This window comes from Aptenodytes patagonicus, chromosome 1 (genome assembly GCF_965638725.1).
Source record: "Aptenodytes patagonicus chromosome 1, bAptPat1.pri.cur, whole genome shotgun sequence".
NCBI lineage: Eukaryota > Metazoa > Chordata > Aves > Sphenisciformes > Spheniscidae > Aptenodytes > Aptenodytes patagonicus.
In genome coordinates, this window is record NC_134949.1 from 90,096,191 (window position 1) to 90,117,345 (window position 21,155).

Genomic DNA, 21,155 nt, shown 5'->3' on the forward strand with positions numbered 1-21,155 from the left:
CAACTCCAGTGAATTACATTCAGAAGTTGCTAATCTTCTCTTTGCAACTTAAAACTACAGTATTCAAGTAGTCCCATAATCACAGACTTTAGAGTTAATATACTCAAGTTGTGCAGTAAAACTGCTAAATGCATTTATCTACTTGTCAATAAGATTGTTTTCAGAAGCAGAGTGGTTTAACCCTTTTTCTCAACCTGAACTCAGTAAGCTGGATCATACCATTTCAGACTAACAGCAAAGGTAATCCAGAAAAGACAGCCTGCCTTAGCTCCACCTGTAAGCACAACCAAAGAACTTGTATTAGCCACAGTTAAGTCCCCAGGAACAAGCAGGAGAGTAAGAATAAAACTATTAAACAGCCCAGGAGGAAGAAAATTTTTGAGTGCAAAGAGGGAAAATTCTTCCATGATGCAATTTTAGACTGGCATTATCAGAGCGATTTTGTATTATTGAGCTTTCTCCTGTTCTGCCAAAGCAGCTGCCTATTTCCTTCCTACACCCAGATTTCCTTTAATCACTGAAGACAGGATGCTGTGTTCTGACGAAATGCCTTTCCTGGCCATCCCTGGTGGAGGGAATTAAAAAAAGCCTTGCCAATCCTTTTGAAATGCAAATCTTCACCAAGTAGGTTTCATGCCTCCTGCTATTGTTGCCTCTCCCTGAAGAGCAGGTTAGGTGGAAGAATGAACAGTGGACTGTTTACTTATCTTCTAAAATGAATATTGTCTTGCACTTGCAATCCCCTAATCTCTCCATTTTCATTTTCCTCTTTCCTCCCCCCCAAAATCTTACATTTTTCAAGCAAAAAAGCTTGTTACCTCTAGATGGCAAAAAAGCTTGATCCTCCAGCAGCAAAATCATTAATTCTCTTATCTGCATAGCCAATATGGCTTGATAGAATTTCTTTCTTCAAATATTAACTATTTCTTTTACCTGTTGAGACCTTAACAGTATAAACATTCAGCCCAAATGCTTCTTTTCGTGTTATTAACAGAAAAATTCTTCCTCTGTCCCTTTTTGGAGAGCATGGGCAGGGGAACAGCATTTTAATTAAAAAGGAGGAAGACAATTAGAATGAGTAAGAAGCACACCGACCAATAATCTAATATATGACAGGAGAAAAGAAGATACTGAACCTGACCCTCCCAGGGAGCAAGGAAGTGTCAATATGAAGACTCCTAGCATAGTTTTGTTCTTTTGGTTCAATTTCAGCCCACAGTTGTGGGGGACGATGCAGAGAGAAAGATAATTACTTTCAAAAGTGAAAGATAAAAGTTTTGTGCAACAGGACAGAGTTCTCCAGATAAAATCTTCTATGCTGCAAAATATTCTGAAGTCAGTGATAAGGGCTGTCTTGAATCACTAGAATGGTTAAAGCAAAACTGAAAAATACAGTGAAAATACATATTTATGAGCAACTCTATACTGATGGAAGTGGAGTTCAGTGGGTTGTTTTTTTTCTGTATTTTAGGAACAGAAATGAAGAATTTTACACTATTCGACAATGATAGGTTAGTATCAGTAAGAACTTACAGACTCTAATATCAAACTTCCAACAAATTCAGACAAATTTTAATGTTCATAGCTGATAACTGATTAGCAGCATGCTTAACAACACAAACCTTACCTTATTTTTGGCTTTATTTTGTAATGGGACTCAAGAAAAAAAAAAGCAATGGGTATATTACCTACATGCATTCCCAATTGCACCTATTCCTCAGAAAACATGGTTAGCAAGAAACAGGATGAGCACTATTGCTTGTGGAACATTTTTGTTCCTTCAAATATTTTAAATACAAATCTGTTCAACACTGGCGTATACTGTGGGTTCTCCATTTCAGTTGTACAAGTTTTAGAAGTGCAGACAGCCAGGTGCATATCTGAGTAAAGAAAGCAATGACAACCAACATACGGTCTGTACACAAGGAAGGACTCTAGACTAAAAATTCGCACTTGTGTTCCTCCTGCCATCTTTTTTCAACAGTCGCTTTCCCACAAGCATGTGTATCAGGCCACATTTAAGTAGAACCACCAAAGTATAGATCCCTTGAGTTGGCTGCCTCAGAGGCCATGTGACCACATTCAGAAAGAGTATTTCTGAGACAATATTCCAATTCATACACCTAACCTTTTTGAAATGTGCAATAGCTTCAGACACAGTGGACAATCAAGCTCTCTTGTAGCTCACCAGAAGGCTAACAGAAGCAAAGAACATTTGCTTCTCTTCTTAACTTTCTAATCCACTCAAATCTCTGGACAAGTCTCCCGAATGCTGTGCCTACATTTCTCCATATACTATACTGACATTACCTTTATCTACAACACTGATGTGCACACAGCTTCACAGCAGTTGGCCACTCTTTCGGAAAACCACCTGTCGAATTTCTTGCCCCAAAATGTCACACAAGATAGAAGGAACCAGCAACTTTCTATTAAAATGAACTTCAGTATTGCTTTGAATTCGAGATGGCTGTTGGTAACCTCAAACCCATCCACCACATTTAAGAACCACATTCAATCTGACGGGGACACAAATAGTTCTTATTCTTGTAAATGAAGGAAAGCAGATTTTGTGCACTGGCAGGTCACATGTGGATGGCAACTGCAAAAAGTATATGTTTGGCATGTAGGGGGATGGCATTACTGCCAGCTATCAAGCACTTCCATTAGGGCACCTGCTGCAGTTTCACTTGGCATGCTCCTGCAAGCGACTCTGTCCTCACAATACTCGGCTATTGTGAAAACTGGCTAGCAGAAACCATCCCCCTGCAGCACAATTGATCAGCTCGCTACAGAAACCCCATGTTTCTCACTCATTCATACAATTGATATTTCTTGGGAAGTGGAGAAACCAGTCTGAACTGACATGATAACAGAAAGAACAGCTTGAATGTTGCCAGAGGGGAAGTTGTTAATTTTTCAGACAATGTAACAGATTAGTGGAAAAGGATATTTGTCCAAACTCACAGACCAAGGTTCAACTGTACACCTCTTGAGTACAGAATTAAGTGGCAATAGGGACCAACTTTGACTGTCTTTTCAACACATGACAATGCATTCATGTCTTTAAAGTGTGAAAAGCTAAATGCAAAAAAAAAAAACCAAACCCCAAACACCAAAAAAACTCTCCAAAAAACAACCCAAAGCCAACCCACCAAAAAAATCTCAAAACAAAAATGGACACCCCACCCCCAAAAGCAACAACCCACACCAACCTAAAAGGACTTTACCCGACTGGCAAGAGAAAGAGTCTCTTCCCTTGTCTTCCCATCCATCAAGAGTAACAGATTTCACTCTTCTGCCACAACTGCTTTTCATCAGGTTATTCTCATATTCAGGCATCGGAAAAAAGATCAAAGAATAGAAGATTACTTCACTAGACATACTGAAAATTAGGCCCACCTGAGAAGGCATCTTCCTTTAACAAGAAGCAGCTGAACTTGGAACACTTTACCTTGCACAAGGTATGGTATAACATCTTACCTTGCAAGTTGTTACAATTTCTATTTCTGTCTGTAGAGGACCTACTTTTCATCCTCAAAAAAATACTATAAAGCTCCAAACACTCAAACCAAGTAAGTCAAACCATGGAACTGGCTTCAGCAAACCATCTGGGCACCTTTCATTTGTCTTCTAGAGTTTCTGTACAGCTTAGTAATGTTTTCAAGTCTTCTACATCTGCTTGTTTAAATCACATTTTGGTCAGGGCTCCCAACAGACTCCTTCAGATGGGCAAAAGTTTCTGCTGTGTGCCTCACAGCAGAAAGACAGACGTATCTCTGGTGCATCTGAGGTACATGCAGAAAATGGAAAAAAAAAATCCTTAAGTAAAATATTTCCTCTTAAAAAAATACTTCCTCTTGAAGAAATACCAGATGACCACAGATACTTTGCCTTCCCACTTCACCCTCTAGAACTTGTGAATAGTTGAAGTAAAGCTGATCGAATCTACCTAATGAAGCATCTCATGGTAAAGCCCCTGTTGCCACCAATCTTACAAGACTTATAGACTCACGAAGGATTCATACAGATGCCTACTACATTTCACTGTTACTTCATCGTGACCTACCATTTTTGACCACCATAATTATAGTATTACTATGCCATCTCACCACCCATCAGGCAACACTGACAATGCATCAGCACCATGCCTGACCTGCAGTGTGCGTTGGAAGATGTATTTCAGTACAAGATGGACACACTTGGGCATCTAACTTCTACCCTGATAGCACTTTGGGAGAAAACACACCATGCTGTATTACTCTGATCTTAATTTGAAAAACAAAAAGACACTAGCTTTTTCTGGCCAAGGACAAAGTACAGCTATACAAAGACAGTCCAGGGGCCCAATCAGCAGTTTAAAATACATTTCTCTAGAGCACTGTATGGGATACAAGCTAATAAGCTCTGCCAGGGGGCCACAAGCAGGTTATCAGTGGAGAATGAGGCATGCAAGGTGCTCTAAGGGCATAGCAGTGCTGTAACTCAGTTGTGAAATAGCAACTTGATCTCAGCCTACAATGTATATGCAGAATTGCCTATATATATTTATTTCTCGGGCATGGTTTAGGTAGCAAACTCCAGAAAATTCAAAAGATATCAACTGAATTTGCTTCTGCATTTCACAACAACATTAATCTACATTTCGTGCTACAGCTTCCCCTTCCTGCTGACCTGGGTTTGCAATTAGAGAAGGGAAGCAATTTAACATTTAATGTCTTAAAAAGAAAAAAAAAAAAAGAAGCACCTTCAGAACCACTTTATATTATCTAGAGGAACACTGAGCTGCTCATTCATCTCAGTGTGCAGACCATTTTTAGCCCAACTGAATTAAAAATACTGTAACAGAATTTTTGAGCATTCAAAGACATTTCTCTTGAAAAGGTAAATTAAACGTTCAAAAAATGGACTGCATGAGACACATCAACTTATTAATCATTCAGAAGCGCCAGATTATTTAATACATATTCAATATAAAATTGGAAAAGAAGAGAGGAATCCTTTCCTCCTCTCAGTAAGAGATATTTCTGTTCCAGCTCATATGCACAACCTCAGCAGCTCTGAGCTGACAGAGTTCTTCCTTCTGTCCCACTGTGGGTAAATTAAGCCAGACAGTAAGCAGAGAAAGATGCAACTGGACAGAGGGAATATCCAAAGGAAGCTCATTAGGAATTAAAGAACGGGTTTTTTTTTTTTACACTTCAACCAAGAAGACTATGCCAAAATACCAACTGAGCCAACATACTATACCCTCAAATTGCATCCAACAGCAGAGAGACTGCAACACAAGTAACAGGATTCTCCATGAGCTCCTGATCTGACTTACAGATACCCATGCCTAAAAGGATGACACACTTTGCAGATGGTATTACCAAGGATGCAGTTTCAAAAGAACAGCAAATTACTAGAGTAAAAGATAGGAATGCTGCAGTCTAGCTTTCATCACTGCAAGTGGCTTAGCAACATTCACAGATTTTACAGAGATGATCTTGCTGTTATCTATTTCAATTTGCAAAGCCAAGAGAAAAGTTAAAGTGATAACCTTTACTTGAAGGGCAATTATTTCCTACACTTCTAATAATAAAATGTCCTTTGCAGACAAAAAAAATGGTATCAGTACTGTAAGTCAGGGCATGTGTTTATCAGATACTTTTTTTTTAATCTAAGAGACACAGCATACCAGCCAGAGGTCAATGTGGAATACAGGGAAGTGACCAGACAGCACTCTACAGGCAACAGCTTTTCTGAGTTACTCCAGTGACTTACAAGCCTCTGGTCTGATGTTCTGCATAGCACAGGCTCTTAACACTACCTTCACCTGTTTGTCCACCAAGCTAAGAGATTCGTGGTTAGACTAGATGTTCATCTTTCAGACAGGGTGTCCAACCCGCAGGGAATGAGTTCAAGTTACAGATGTAACCTACACAACCCTTTTAAGTCATTCTAAAGAGTATTCTTACTTTTAGAAAAACACGCATTAATTCTGTTATGTTTTTCTCAGTTTGCCCTTCCCTGTGGCTCCAGGCCTTATCAAGCTGAAGCAGAGTAAAGCTGACAGGAATAGTCTTGGAGCCTTTGCCAGCAATTTGAATAGAAACAGAGAAACTAAGCAGAACATGGGCAGTTTCCTTCTGTGGGTGTTTGCCAAAAGCTCTCAGTGGCAGCACAGACAAACAAAATGTGCCTGTAAAGTCAAGAAAAATCACACTGATGGGTTTACATACACTTGGAAAACTAACAACAATAAAAAAAAAATCTTCACAAAGCTTGAAGTTCTTCAGAACGGAACTGCTTTGAATCCTTTCTTTTTCAATGGAAGCTTCTGGTATGCCAATTCACAAAAAGACTTTTTAAGTCCTGATTTTGGCTGGTAAAAAGCTGTGAATTGTTGTAGCAGTAATATCATATGGCACATGCATGGCAGTACATGGTAGACAAAGCTATCCAGAATGTCTATTCTGAAAATCGTTGAACCTAAGGGACAAGAATCAACAGCATAAAGATCAAATAGGATTGACTACATAGTGTGAATATATAGACTAAATAGCTCTAAGTGATTTATTTTTTCTAATGGTTGGAAGGGACAGAACACAAAAAGAGATGTACCAGAAATGGACACAAGAGCTCCACAAGAAAAGGCAAGGCAAAAAACAGAGAGAAGGGGAAGCATAAGAAAAAAATTAACAAAATAGATAGGACAGGCTCAAAAGTAATTTGAATCAGATGAGGAATATTTGAAGCTAGTGTAGAACTTGCCTGAGGAAGTGGAAATTCAAAACAAGAAGAGAAGACAGATGTGTTCTGAATAGCTCACTGGGTATGAAGTGAGAAGCTGAGCACTCAGAAGAAAAGGCAGTAGCTCTAGAAGTCAACACATAAGACCAAAGTAAAAAAATCAAAGACTAATCAAATTTCTAACCTCAGTAACAGGGCCCAAACCATACAAACGCTCAGCTGCATACAGGCTGCCTGAATGCGATATAAGGTGCCTTGTGACAGATACAGAAAACCAGCCTCTGAACACGTTATGTGCAATTCTCTTATGAAGTATACAAATGACATGTGAGAGGCTGACAGTAAAACAAGTGGGGTTAAAATGAAATTCAAGGTGTTGTTTTCCCTTCTATAAAACTGATATTGCCACCTTCAATCTGTTCTTCCCAAATTAAATTTCTTATCAGCACACAGAATAAGAAAGGGGTCCAGAAACACAGTATGTTACTATTATAGTGCATCTTCAGGAACAGTAAGATAGCTATATCCAAAATCATTCACCAAACCAAGAGCAAACTGTGGGAGGGCAAAGAGTAGACAAGTAATTAGCTGCTATGATTTCCAATAACAACAAAAGACTCCAGTGATTACAACTGCAATTAAGAACATCCCAACAGCATAATCTTCCTGATTCACATTACCCACTTATCTTCCATTCTTTTCTTTCCACTATTATTCATGTCTTAGCTAACTGAATGTTACGGTGAGGACACTTAATGTATAGATGTATGTAAGAGAGACCAGTACGTAAGAGAGACCAACTGTAATTACAATTTACTGTTAACATCAAGGTTTTTCTTCACAGTGACAGAAGTGAAAGAAACACAAGACTGGATAAAAATTATATTGCAAAGGTAGAAGAGAACAGAGGAAAAACTACTTCATCTAGCCTTATATTTTCTTTCTAGGATCAAATTCACCTACTACGCTGGTGAGTATCCTGATACAGTTTGGTATTTAGAATACCTAAAGAAATCCAGGGCTGAATAACAGTGTGATGCACTGCGGGATCTCATTTCTGTCACTCCTTCACTTCAACCCCACTCTCCATTTTGTAGTTTCTAGTCACATACTTTCTTTCAAATTGACCTTGAATTTGACAGTCAACTCCAACACCACACTAGATTTACAAATATGATTAGGGTATGAGAACAGGATACATCAGAGAGACCTCCCCCAACCAGACCCAGTTAATCACGCTACAGAACACACATCCATGAACATAATTTCCAGTTTTGTGACATTCAATAAATTAACCAACCCAAGCCCATATGTATAGAGAAAAGAAGACAGCTCCCTCTACTGGGTGAGACCATGCAGCTCCTCCTGTCCTTCCTCCCCCTACTCCGCACAACAGACTTGTGCATACTTAATTCTCCAATAATTTTTTTTTTTTTTAAATCCAATCCACAAGATAGTATCGAGTTGTTTAGATTACTCTGCAATTTGAGGAACTGGCCTACAGAAACCAAATTTCTGTAGTTTCTACATTTAAAAGCACAGAGAAGCAAATTCTTCCCATAGGTCTGTGTAAGAGCCTGATGAAATAACATCCTATCTCTAGGTGAAACACTTGAAAACCCAGTGTCCTTTATGTCAGTGTCCACTGTCAGCCCAGGTCTGGGAATAGACAGAGTTCAGCAGTGTTACTCACAGTATACATTTAACATCTGGCTTCCCTTACTGCTGCTCAATTAAAACTCTTTCTTGTACATCCCTGCCTCAAGAGATAGCCCTTACCTTATTTAAGGGAATGGCTGCAGCTTTCCACCTGCATGAGGCTTCATCACAATGTCAGCTGCATGCAACTGCTAGCATGCAGAACAAAGAGTGATGAAATATCACAGCACAGGTAGACAGCAGACAATGGCACAAGTGAAAGGCAATGATTTTGTATGCATGTACGTATTTCAAGTGCTCATATTAGGATCTTCTAGGAAAATGACAATCTTTTTCCTTTCTCAGTCATCCCATCTGAAACACAAGGCTAGAAGTAACACTTTTCATTCACACAGCATTAGTGTTTTTCTTTCCGTAGATCTCAAAACACTCACAAAAGTGGCTAAGAACCATCCTCTCAGCCTGAAACAACCCAGCCTGCACCAATTCCCGTCAAAGGCACTGCCAGGTCAATAGGCAAACTGCAAATATGCGACCTCTTGAATCACAAAGTTCTTAGCTTTGCTACAAGTTTCCACAGCAAACTTTTGCAAAATAAAAGCACACTGTGTCCAAGCTGTTTGCCTCTAAAAGCAGAAGTTAGCTTCTTTGGAGGCAACAGTAAAAACTGCCAGTGAGGAGAAAGTGTGATCTCTGGAGATCTATTCAAGCACTTCATTTAGAGCAGATGGGGCTAAAACTCATGACCTGGGCACGCCATGCTTAGAGCTAGCAGGCACCCACTGGTCATACAACCAAGTGACTCCTCCAACACGTGTTTCTTTCTTTTCACTTTTCAAAAGATCCCTTTGTGAGTGGAAGAAGAGCAGCAAAACTCTATTTTTTTTCATCACCTTGACTTTCACCATCTGACAGTTTCTTTAACATTACATGATTCCTGTCCTTGAAATTCCTACAAGTACCAGACAATACTTGTTCAACCTTTCACACTATAATAAGTTTTTGGAGCTTTTTTGGGTTGAGATGTTTAATGGCAGAAAAAGGGATGGAGAAAAATCACATAATACTTTTAAAAACAGAGCGATCACACTCTCAAAGTAACATTTATACCATTTAAAATCTACATTTAAAATTACCTTAGTGGCAAACTTGCTGCTCTGTTCAAAAATATTTTTCCAAATTAATTGGATGAACAGCAACCAAAGCACATCTATACCTATGTGCCCTGAAAACATACCCTTCTTACTATCAATTATTTTCTCTCAACAGACACATTTCCACCTTCCAAAAACACCAATAGTCACATCTTCTGATGAAAACAAACACATCAGTTTATTTCAAAATAATGGACTCAATTTACTCCATTTACTCAAATGCAGTAAAGCACAGAGCTAAAAAAGCCTCCATTTGACAGCTGGTAACCTATAACAAACAGACCTCTGCTGAAGCCGAGAGACAGACACAGATGCTGTGGTAAAAATTAAATAGCACTACAGATCCAACTTATGGACAGGCTCTTCACAAGCACTCTTAATTCACAAATTGCAATAGAATGACTACAGTCATGGAGAGATTCTGGAAACCTCCTCACCATCACTGATAAGGAAGGGCAAGAGCAATAACCTCCTCTTCCAACCCTTTCATTCTACAACAATTGCTCAGAGTTTGCATTTGAGTTGTAACTACGGAAGAGGAAAGCGAAGCAGAAGAAAACACAGGACATCTAAACCATCCCCATCTCTGAGTGACAAGGACAACAAGGAGACAGTGAAACAGGATGTCTTTTAATAGATCGCCAATTTAAGTGCAGCCTCGTCTAGACTAGTGCAGAGAATGCCTTCCATGCTCTACCTGCTCCATGGACTAGCAGACTTTGGCCCTGCAGGCCTTTTGATTCACAAAATTTTATCAACATGACTGCAGTCCAGGAGCAGCAGCTCAGGTCAACCGTGACCGAAATTCATGCGGCTTTCAGCTACCCTTCAGCAGTTGTACTGCCATGAGTTTCAATGAGTGGGAGAGGTTTATGTATAGCACTGATAAGGGCTAAAGACATCCTTGGAAAAGGATGGCTATTCACTGTCTCATAAACTTTGTTCCTCTACATGCCTTGTCCTCACGAGCTCCCTCTGTGAAGAGACCCAAAGGTGTCTCAGTTCTTTTCTAATACGAAATTCCAGAGGAGCAGGAAACATACACAGACAACACAATCCACTGCAATATAAAGCAGCCATTCTCACTAAAAAAACAAATTGCTCACTTATTTACCCAGAACGGAAGCAAGCAGTCTCACGGTTTGGAGACAGTATGAGACCTTCTTAAACAGTAAACTGGAGAGCCTTATCCAAACTGGTATTCCATGTAAAACCTCTTGAGAAACAACAGTATCATCATGCACTATCTAGATGAAGCTATCATTGACTTAAAAGTTATATAAGGAGAAACAGAATATACATAAATTCTAGACAGGTATGTTCTTACTGAAAGTAAGTGAAGGTAAACTCGCTACCTTGTTATTTGTATTAATACTGACAGAAACCAACTGCTGGGAATTGCTGGGAAAACAGCACTCAACCTTTCCTTCCATCAGCAAAACACTCCATGTGCCAGTGAATGATTTCGCATTGTGAAGGCAGCCAGTACCTGTACTGCAGACAAACCCTTGGTTGACCTCATCAGTTCCTGGAGCACAGGCCTTGCTGTCAAAGCCGAATCCCAGCATTATTGTTTTTCTGCATCTTCTTGACAGCCAGTTCTTTGCTCTTGGAACTCACCGCCCACATGCCGGGAGGATTCACCTGCGAAGTGTTACAGGTCCCCTTCGGATGAGTGTCTCATGCCCCCCACTATGTTCTCTGTACAGGTTCTCTACTCTTTCCTTACTGAAGCAAACTGCAAAAGCACTATTCCCCTTCAGCCCGACACCCACAACTGTAGCTGCCACAGATAATCGTTACTGTAGAGAGCATGTGTAGTTTCTATACTCAGTGGTGAGTATAGAAAATCTGTGCTGGCACTGCTGGTTTTGGTACTCCATGAGGGAGAGACTCCTACTTGGAGAGCTGCGCTGGATTACAGCAACGATGGTTACTTGACATAGTGGATTCTGCTTCTCTAGTACCAAATATCATTTTCATGGTTGTTCAAGTAAAAGGAGTTTCACAGCTCGTGACCTTTGGAGGCAGGAAAGAGGGAAAATGACAGGCTGAACATTTGTTGGGTGTTTGCCCTTCTCCAAAGCAGATTAGACATCAGTAACCCTAGATTAAAAGCTTCAATACCACTGAACAGTGAATTTTTAGTTTCTCATTATGATAACTGACACAAAGCACCACACTCCAATGTTTCCAAGAGCTCTCCTGACTTTTGCTCTTTTATTTTTGTGGAAAAGTAAGATCAGGACAAAGAATTCAAAAGGAAAAATTAAAAAGTAAAGAAACTAATTCAGAAGGTGGAAGCCTAACACCCAACCCCTGCTCCCTGCCTTGCCCCCAAAATAATCCCAGATTAGACTAGCAAAATAGGATCTCATCAGGTGCAGGTGTTCTTCCTTTTCTTCCCTGGCACAGAAGCACAAAGTATTTGGACTGCCCCTGTAGACAATGGCACCCAGATTCTTATTTCATATGCATGAGACAGATATGCACCTCCACTGAGACTGAGACACACACTTTAAAAAGAATCTTGTTTACTCCCAATCAGACAAGTCTGTAATTAATTTCTCTTAACTTTTGTGAGACTGCTTTACACTGGGGAAACAAAGTTGTACAGTATAATGAAGTGGCTAGAAGAAAATTAAACAGTAACAACTCACTCCTTGCACGACCAAAATTTTTTGCATACCAAAGTCAACTATACATATGCCCTCTCTGCAAACTACCAGTAAGTCATACAGTTTACAAGCAAGACCAGGTTATACTGAAAAAACATCAGCTTCCAACAAGGACAGACTGCCTTATTCACCCTTGAATTCAATTGCGATAAGACCTCCATTTCTCTACTGCTTGTCACTCAAGCATTTTATCAACATTGCTATTTGCTGTACAGACTGTGTAAGTCTGTATACATAACTTTTGTATTTTGCGCAAACATTTACCACCTGCAAAAACAGAGTGCCCTCTAGCTCCGGCCGAACTCAAAGAGAATTTTCCTAAGACTGTTTCCTTAAAGTCCAGCACTTACAGACAAAGGAGAGAGCAAGAGCATTCTGTTACCTGTAACTCTTACCTGTCCTGGGGTCAAACAGCTGGTTGGCCTCCAAGTCTGTGAAAGTGCTGAAGCAAATGGGGCATTTAAAAGAGGCGCGATTGGTGGAGTCTCTTTCATCCGTCTCAATCCTCCTCCTCATGTGGTCCAGCTTGTACTTCACCACATTAACCAGAAGGCGGTAGTTGATGAAGTAGTAGTTATGACGGGTGGTTTTGCCATCTGGAGCCGTCTCTACCCTCATCCTGCATTTGATGAACTTGTCACCCTTGAGGGTGTTGAGGACAGCCCTCAACTGCTTCCTATCAAACTTAAGGAGCTCTAACATGTCCTCTTCCTTCACGCAGGGGTTCCTGATGAGAATGTCCAGAGCCAAAGCATGTTCAATGCCATAAAAGCCACGCACCACGTATTTGGCAAGGCGCTTGAGAGCTGCTGGGACCTCAGTGAGGACGTCTGGGTCAGTCATAGCAGGTTCAGATCTTGAGCTTCATGTATACTGCAATGAAAAAAGGCAGATGGATTCTTAGCTAGTCTTCCGACTTCAGAAGTTTTGATTTATCTCACTTAGAGCTAAGAAAAGGATGGGGTGTTTTCCATTTCTCTTTCCCAAGCCCTGCACTGTCTCCTTAGGTGTTAATAACACCAATGCTACGGAAGTAGAATTAGGAAATAGTACCTCCATTCAAAACAAAATAATGGAAAACTTTAAAAAAGTGCACAAGAAATTGGTACCATAATATACGGCAGATTTCATTTCTACTCAGCCACAGCCAACAGAGCTGGAACAAGAAAGCTGTCTTGAAGCTGAGCTCCAGTAGACAGCTTCATGATCAGCTGAGACTTGTAGCTTGGGAGAAGCAGAAAAAGGCTACAGCAAGAAAGGTCCTACGACAGCCCAAGAGTGGAGTAGTCTTATGGCCCCAGTTGATGTCACTTGATCACATTGTAAGTAGCCCTGCCTGCTTCTACTCCTCAGACATCACTGGGCAGTGATATTGTATGAGGACAGCTTGCTAGTACAGCCTGGTATGCATTCAAGCAAAAGCTCCCAGTGGCACAATGAGAACAGACAGACTTTTTCCTTACTTTCTGATAAATAGACCTTAGTCAACCATCTGCAGCATGAAAACTGTTAGCACTACCAACTCCTACATCACAGACTGCTTCAGCCTTGATCTTAGATGAGCAAATAGGTCCTTCCAAAGGACTGATCCTTCATTTTAAGTGTCTCTCAGGCCTTAGAAGCCCATGGATAATACAGCATGATAAATGAAGTAAAAATCACGACTTAGTGAACATGAAGAGACGATGTGTTTAAAAAGAAAAAAGTATTCCATGAAGTATCCTTTGAGTTACTTGTCACAGACCACACAGTAAGTCGTGATAAGACAATAATTTCTAAATACATACTGTATCTTCACTTCATTTTTCTCCACCTTAACATCAAATGGCACACATGGTCATGACAATTACATGCTTCTGTGACATACACAGGATCATATATAGAATTGTATCATGCAAGGAATGCCTCATATTGTCACCCCTGCCACAGACATAGCCAAAAATCAAACCCCAGCAGAAAACTAACAGCAGTGACTCTTCTGAAGCAGCCAGTTTTGTCCAGCGGAGAGAAAAAGTGAAGCAACTCCATAAGGCACAGAGCAAAGGCTTACTCTCATTTCACAGGGTGGTTTTGCGCATTTTCCCTCCACTCTTTCAAATCTATATGTCTGTAGGCAATAACAAAATTCCCCTCCACTCATAATGCACTTGGATTTCCATGTATGAAAGGTTCAAGGTAAGCATGAAGTAGTATAGGTGCTTTTGAAATACCCATTCAGGGGGTTGTACTTCCAGTTAACTTCAAATAAAACTTTGAATAGCCTTTTTCAATATAAGACTTCTATGCTAGTTTAGGATATGAATAACCATTTCTTAAGCAAAAGGTTCCTTCAACTGAAGAAAAACCCCACACCTTAATTTGTTTGTTCGTCATTGCTAAGCAATTTTTATCTGTGAACTAATATCATAAATAGTAAAACTCTGCCAATCTCAATTTTCATTCCCATCAGATGTTTCACACACTGTATATGTACCTCCCCAGAATTCAAGTCTCAAATAAAGGAAAGAGGAGAGCAACAGCAGAAGAAAGGATCTGGACGGGTATCCTATTTTCTTCATCGTTATCGCAGAACCTGTAATATCCTTTTTGACAAACACCCTTACAGAACTTTTCTATACTCCCCACATTAAGACACCCCCCTGAAATCACCAAGCTCTACATGTAACCAAGCAGCTGATGACTCCTTCCATCAGCTAAGACTACTCAAAAATCTGTGATCATTTATCACAGTAGCCTGCTTGGATTTTTTTTTTTTTTGTATGAGAAACACTGCCCTCTCAAAAAAATTTAAGCAACATTACCCACTGAAGCTTTACTTCTCTCCAACCCCTACCCTCTTCTGCAACTGAGGAGGTATGTTCCTCTCAAGGGTTACGGCCAGTGCAACTGCAAAGCAATTAGGCTGTGGATTGTGGAGTTTAACAGTAAGTACATTAAGATTGTCCTGTCTTTTCTGCCTTTGGGTAAGAAAAGAACCACCTTCATTCTTTTCTTTTAAAATGCTTCCCTGCTTGAGCTTTTCTTTTTCTCTAACTTAGGGCCAAACAGTATTCACAGTGCTCAAATTGAAATGAACAGAACATTTGTTGACTGCTGGTGTGCAGGCTGAGAATAGCTTACAGAAAACAATGCCTGGATGTCCAGCTCCAGCTTCCCTTCAAGGAAATTAAATTAAAATATGTTTATCACGGCATGAATTAGCCATGAAACAAGTACTTCTAGAGTCAGCTTTCTTTTGCATGCCAGATACATAATGATTTATCTCACACAAAGGACAGTTTTATAGAGCTTTGTGTTAAAGGTAAAAGCGTTAGCAATAAAGGATGCCCCATCATGAATTAGCCATACAGTATTTTTGAATCTCTAAGTCAGACCCAATCTGAATACTGTCACAGGACATTGTCCTCGAAAATCAGTTTCATTCTGTTGGTATTTTTACAGTCTTTCAGTCACTTAAAAGATAAATCTTGCTTTCGACTGCATCTGTCAGCAACATACTGATACTATAAAACAATGTCAATGCAGAAGCTGGCCAGAAGCCTTTATTTATTCAAATAGATTAAATCTTATTCAGAGTTTAAGCACAGTATAACATTAATGTAAAGATCAATTTTAAATAAAACCTGGCACCCCAGAAGAGATTTAAAAAGTCAAATTTTGAAAGTCAAAAGGTTTTTAAGTGCTGATCTCAAAAACAAACAAAAAAACTTCTCTCCTCACCAATTCACTGTCCCCTAAAAATTCCTTGCAGAAAAACTTGGCGACGCAACTTGCAGTGGGCAGTGACCTTCAGAACATCAGTTGTAACAAAAAAAAGGAGAAAAGTGTTTTTAAATAAGCACATCTCACTCTGGATACCTCATCTGAGAGCTGATGGAAAGCATTTTCTCTGCAAGAATCTCATTGATAAGACAGCTGCAGATTTCCACAGCCGCTTTCACAACAGGTTTAAGGTACAATTTCCCAAATAATGCACTCAAACAACTTAAACTGAGACCTACAAGGGACCAATAAATAAAACCACTTCTAAAAGTATACACTTTTCCCTTGGTTTTCAGCAATAGTTAGAGATTTAACAATATTTCTTAGTGTCAATCACTAGAAAAAATTTTTTTTTATCTAGTGGAACCGGGAGTTTTTACACAATTATTTCTTCTGCTCTACTGGAGATTTTTAGTGATGTTCAAATCTTCTATATCCTCAGGTGATAGTGGGCATTTTGAGTGTAACACTGGTTGTCTTCCAGGCGTGGATATATGGAAATACAAGCACCCTGAAAACACCACAAACCATTCTTTCTCATTAATCTCCACCTCAAAAAGTTGATTAACAGGGATTAAATTCTAAATCCTGCAGAAGACAGCCTTTGGGTGAGACAACCAACTAGGGTCAGCTTTAAGAAAGAAAAAAAAAAAGAATAAAGCCGCCAAAGAACACCCTTGTCAAACTTTGCTACATGAAAATCAACAATGCTGAACACAACTAACAGCTCTAAAAATGAGCATGGACACATGTTCAGCAAACACCAGTTTTTATATTACATTGAGGCCCAATGCCAAACTGATCAAAAGCAAGGGCTCAAACAAGATCTATATGGTTGGATGAAGGACATATTTTACAACATCACTGTTGATAATCATGTTCTCATATAAGCTACGTGATACAGAACGATGGCACAAGAGTGAGCATATATCGCTGCCAGAACTCACCAGGCCAGGGGCTAACAAATTGTTTCTCTAGAAGCTGACATCTGGCCCACAATGAATCCCAGGCTACAGGACATGAGTGCAAATCCTTACTACCCTTCACCAGGCAAGAAAGACAGTGATCCAGCTCACAAATTGTAATCCAGTGCCACAAGAATATCAGTTTAAAATTCAAAAGCAGGGGACTTTACCACTGCATCCTTGAGCAGTAATTTCACCTTCCATCAAAGCAGTAAGTCAAGCCTGAATTAATTATGTGTGCAAAGAAATATGATAACATCTCCTAACAAGGTTTTAATGGACGTGCATCTGTTTCATAATAATGTCTGTACTGACCTTAATAATGTATGAACATCAAGGGACATTGTCAGGGAAAAAAAACAACAGAAAAACAATGGCCAAGATACACCACTACGCAGTAAGCACCTACAGCACCAATAATAAAGCATGCTGGACAGGATGATATTCAGAAACACCCAGAAGAAAAATTTCAAAATTTAAACATGGGCTTTAATAAAAGAGAGAGCTGTTGGGGAATTGTTCTGGGTAATTACATGAATACAATTCAGTATTATGTGTATAGGAGGAAAGTAGATCTGTCTATGTTATCACAGTAGGACAGCAATCCTAAATACACTTTTTTTTTTTTTTTAAATGCTCTAAATGTAAGAGTAGATATTGATGTGGCTATAAAAGACAACACTGGGAAGAAAGACCTACAGTTACACAATACAATCAGATCTGTTGGGTGAAGAAACTCAATGTACTGTCTGCAAAATGGAGATCATACCTCAGGTTGAGTAAAATGCACGAGGCGTAGGTCTTGAGCATAACTAGAGATGTCAATAAAGAGATCGAGAGGAGAGCAAGTGCAAAAAAACATTCAGTATGATGGAACCAAAGACAATATAGAAGCCAGAAATTCAACTGAGCAAACATCTCCACTGTCAAGACCTTCCTGATGCAGCATCAAAGCAACTGAACTTTTCTTCTCTGTATAGAAAGATTTCAAGAATTCTTTTGAGATCTTGAACAGGAATTGTGCTAAGGATTGTTGGATCTGCTTTTCTTCCTGTTTTTCCTGACTAAAGCTGAGACAAAAGATGAAAAGTGCCAAAAAGGTGATACCTAGAAGCCACAATGTAGCTGAAACTAGAACTAAAAGTTATGAAAATGTAAGTCAGCCAGTGAACTAACCTGAATTTTTATCCAATACTGCAAATGAACATCACCTTGTCTTAACATGTAACTTGGAGGCTTATATTAATTCCATTAGTAATTTTACCTTAAAAAATTTAATGAAGTCTCACTGTTGATATATTTGACAAGGTAAACATTTTAAAAGCAGGATCTTGAAAAAGGAAGCAGACTGCTCTTCAGACTCTTTTGGGTATACAAACCCTTTATAACACCCCAGATCTCTTTTGGAGGAAAACTTGGAGTTGCAGGGTTGGCTGGGAACCTAGGTCTATCAGACATACTGTCCACACTTAGAAAGGTGTTTCCTATTTTCCCCCACACCCAATTTAAATTGTTAATGCTCTTTTTCACTAAATCTTTGAGGCCACAAGGTCTGACCATGCAAGGCAGAAATTGAACAATGCAGGCTCAGGATGTAATTCTCAATCACATTCATAATCTAAACCTGACATAAACAATAGCAAGATGTCAGTAAATTAAAGGTCTACCTATGTACATGTATACAAACAGATGTAATACTCAGAAGTACTTCAAACACACATTGGCGTTAACAAACTTTTTACAGTGGTAGCTGCAGAAAAAAAATGGAGCATACTACTTATGGAAGGCCAAACTTAGTGGCTAGAATGGTGAAGGTACAGTTTCCTGTTACAGCTTAAGTCAAATTGTACCCTCCCTCCCATAAAGAAGTCTTTCTTCTCCTTCCCAGCCTTCAGCCACAACCCCCACCATTCTGTGTTAATTTTGACAGTTGCCTATTCATGTAGCAAGGTGAATCAAGTTGATAAAAAAGTGAAAAACTAACATGCCAAAAAAAGTAGGGTATTTTAGAGGGAGGGCAAGGGAGAAAAGTTCAAGAACTGAATCATTTCTGTTACCAGACTAGAGCCTACGCAAAGCAGAGAGAAGAAAGCATGGCTAGGGATGTAGAAGAGCGAGCTTTCCCCACGTGGTGGCAAAGATGTTAAATTGACTCAACTGTAACGTGAAGCCACTAGAACATTTTAACCACAGACACCAGAAACTCTTACAATTTACACTCCGATTTGAACATATACCAGCAGAAGAATATCTGTTATTTTGGAGACGTCTCAACATTGGCCCTCACATAATGAAGTTGTAAGGTTTTGGTGGGTTTTTTTTAAAGGAAAAAAAGTAAGAGCATTTCTCACAAATATCAAGCCTAAGAAGTCATGATCGCACTGAAGTACAGCATTCCTTGTTAAGTTTCTGACAGGAAGAAAGCAGTAATTGTTTTTCATATCCTGGATTCAATGAGACCTGGAACACCACACTTCTCATCATGATAGATGATGTGAGTGGTATTATCTGACTTTCAGGAATTGCAGAAAGAAGTAAGACAAAGATTTATGAAAGTATTAGGTTCAGAAAAGTTTTAGTGCATCAGGGTGTAGCAAACAAGTGTATATACTGTGGATGTAAGCAATAAAGAAACAGAGAAGCTAAACAGCAAGATACCAGGTTAGCTTTAATTCATGTAGTTTTTGTTTAGAATTCCCTAAAGCATCCTGTGTGAAAACGAGCTGTAAATAGTATCTTAAAGGAATTGGAAGGTAGTAATGAAACTCCCATCATCCCTTTTTGCTGCCAGAACGGTATTTGCTCCTCTCCCAAGCACATGGTTCTGCCCTCTCCCATGCCAGCTCTGGCACTCATGAGACCTTCCTGTGCATCAATTTGCATCACTAAAAGGCAGAAAAATACCTTTTCTTTTTCTTTTTTTTTTTTCCTTTTACTAGGTTTTTCAACAGTTTAATCAGCTAGTGGAAAAGCCCGATGAGCAACAGAACCAGCAGATGTGAGAGGATGCCAGTTCAGCGGAAGAGAAAAAAGAAGAAACTCCACCTTTCGTGGCTGAAAAATGTTAAACCACCTATATTTCATGAAAGTGTACCTTAACTGTGCACTGCTGAACAGCCTTTTCAGAATGCCTATCTTCCTTACTCATTCTGAGCCACTTGTAATGATACAAGTTTGACAGTTGGACCCATTTAAGAGCTTAGTGCCATTATGAGATGTGATGTTCATCTGCTTCTCAGGGAACCAGCAAGCTCATGAAGCCAGAAAACTAATGCACAAAAAGAAAATATCGTGCTGACCTGGAGAACTGAATGGTATCACTGTATGGCCTCAGCCGATGGCCAAATGTGGCACAAAAGAATGAGCTTAAAGATGTCCCTTTTGACAGCAGCAGGCTGTTGACTCGATACACCCAGCCCATTTCACTGCACCCTAGATTTTTTACAGTGTCAATTACTCCTCAGATTTCCATAATCTTGCAGCTTCCTTCAAATCACACATTGCACAGGCTTCCTAGACTATAGTAGCAGACTAAGCTTTAAAGCCAAGCGAAGTAGAGAACCCCTTATACTATTTGCATGGCTTCCTATTCCCTACCCACTTTTATGTGTTGAGTTTTGAACATCCGATTGTGTAGGCTCCTGTAGGGCGAGAGACTTGAGGGGCTCAGCAGTATCTCCTAAAAAAAACAAACAAGAAAACCCCCATAAACAGCAGACGAGGAGAGGCAGACGCTGGTTTGGAGCCAAAGGCGAAGCAGGGCCCCAGGGCAGCGGCCCAGCCGGACAACGTGCGGGGAGCACGGACCCCCGCGGGCGGTGCCGGCGCGCCCGGCCCGCCAGCAGCGCTCAAAACAACTGGAGGGTCGGAGAGCCGGGCCGGGGGGGGACCTCCGCGGGCCGCAGGTATCCGCCGCCCACCGCGGCGAGGCCCCCAGGAGGCGGAGCGGGGGGAGGGGGCGCCCGGCCGTTTCCCCTTGCGGCACCGCGTGAGTGACCCCGGGCGGGGCCCGGGACGGCCGCTGGCTCCGGGACGGCCGCTGGCTCCGGGACGGGGCCCCTCTGGCGCCGCAGGGCGGGCACGGCCGCCGCCCCCCGGGGCCGGCACTGACCTGCCGCCGCTTCCAGCTCTCCCCGCTCCGGGCGGCGCTTTCGGCAGCTCCGCGAGGGCACGTCAGAGCCGCGCGCGCCTGTGGCGTCACC

The 21,155-nt window shown here is 40.5% G+C and overlaps 1 protein-coding gene across 2 annotated transcripts in view; it reads right to left on the reverse strand.

Moving 5' to 3' along the window:
• Positions 1–21,140, reverse strand: part of GTF2E1 (general transcription factor IIE subunit 1) — a 54,747-nt gene extending 33,607 nt beyond the window's left edge. The window contains exons 1-3 of one of the 2 annotated variants that reach the window (XM_076348436.1): positions 21,065–21,140; positions 20,555–20,632; positions 12,622–13,099 (exon numbers count right to left, since the gene is read on the reverse strand). In XM_076348436.1, coding sequence (XP_076204551.1) covers positions 12,622–13,069 — 448 coding nt within the window. In that variant the 5' untranslated portion in view covers positions 13,070–13,099; positions 20,555–20,632; positions 21,065–21,140. The remainder of the gene's footprint in view (positions 1–12,621; positions 13,100–20,554; positions 20,633–21,064) is intronic. The other variant, XM_076348443.1, reaches the window with a different exon arrangement.
• Positions 21,141–21,155: the final 15 nt, after the last annotated feature.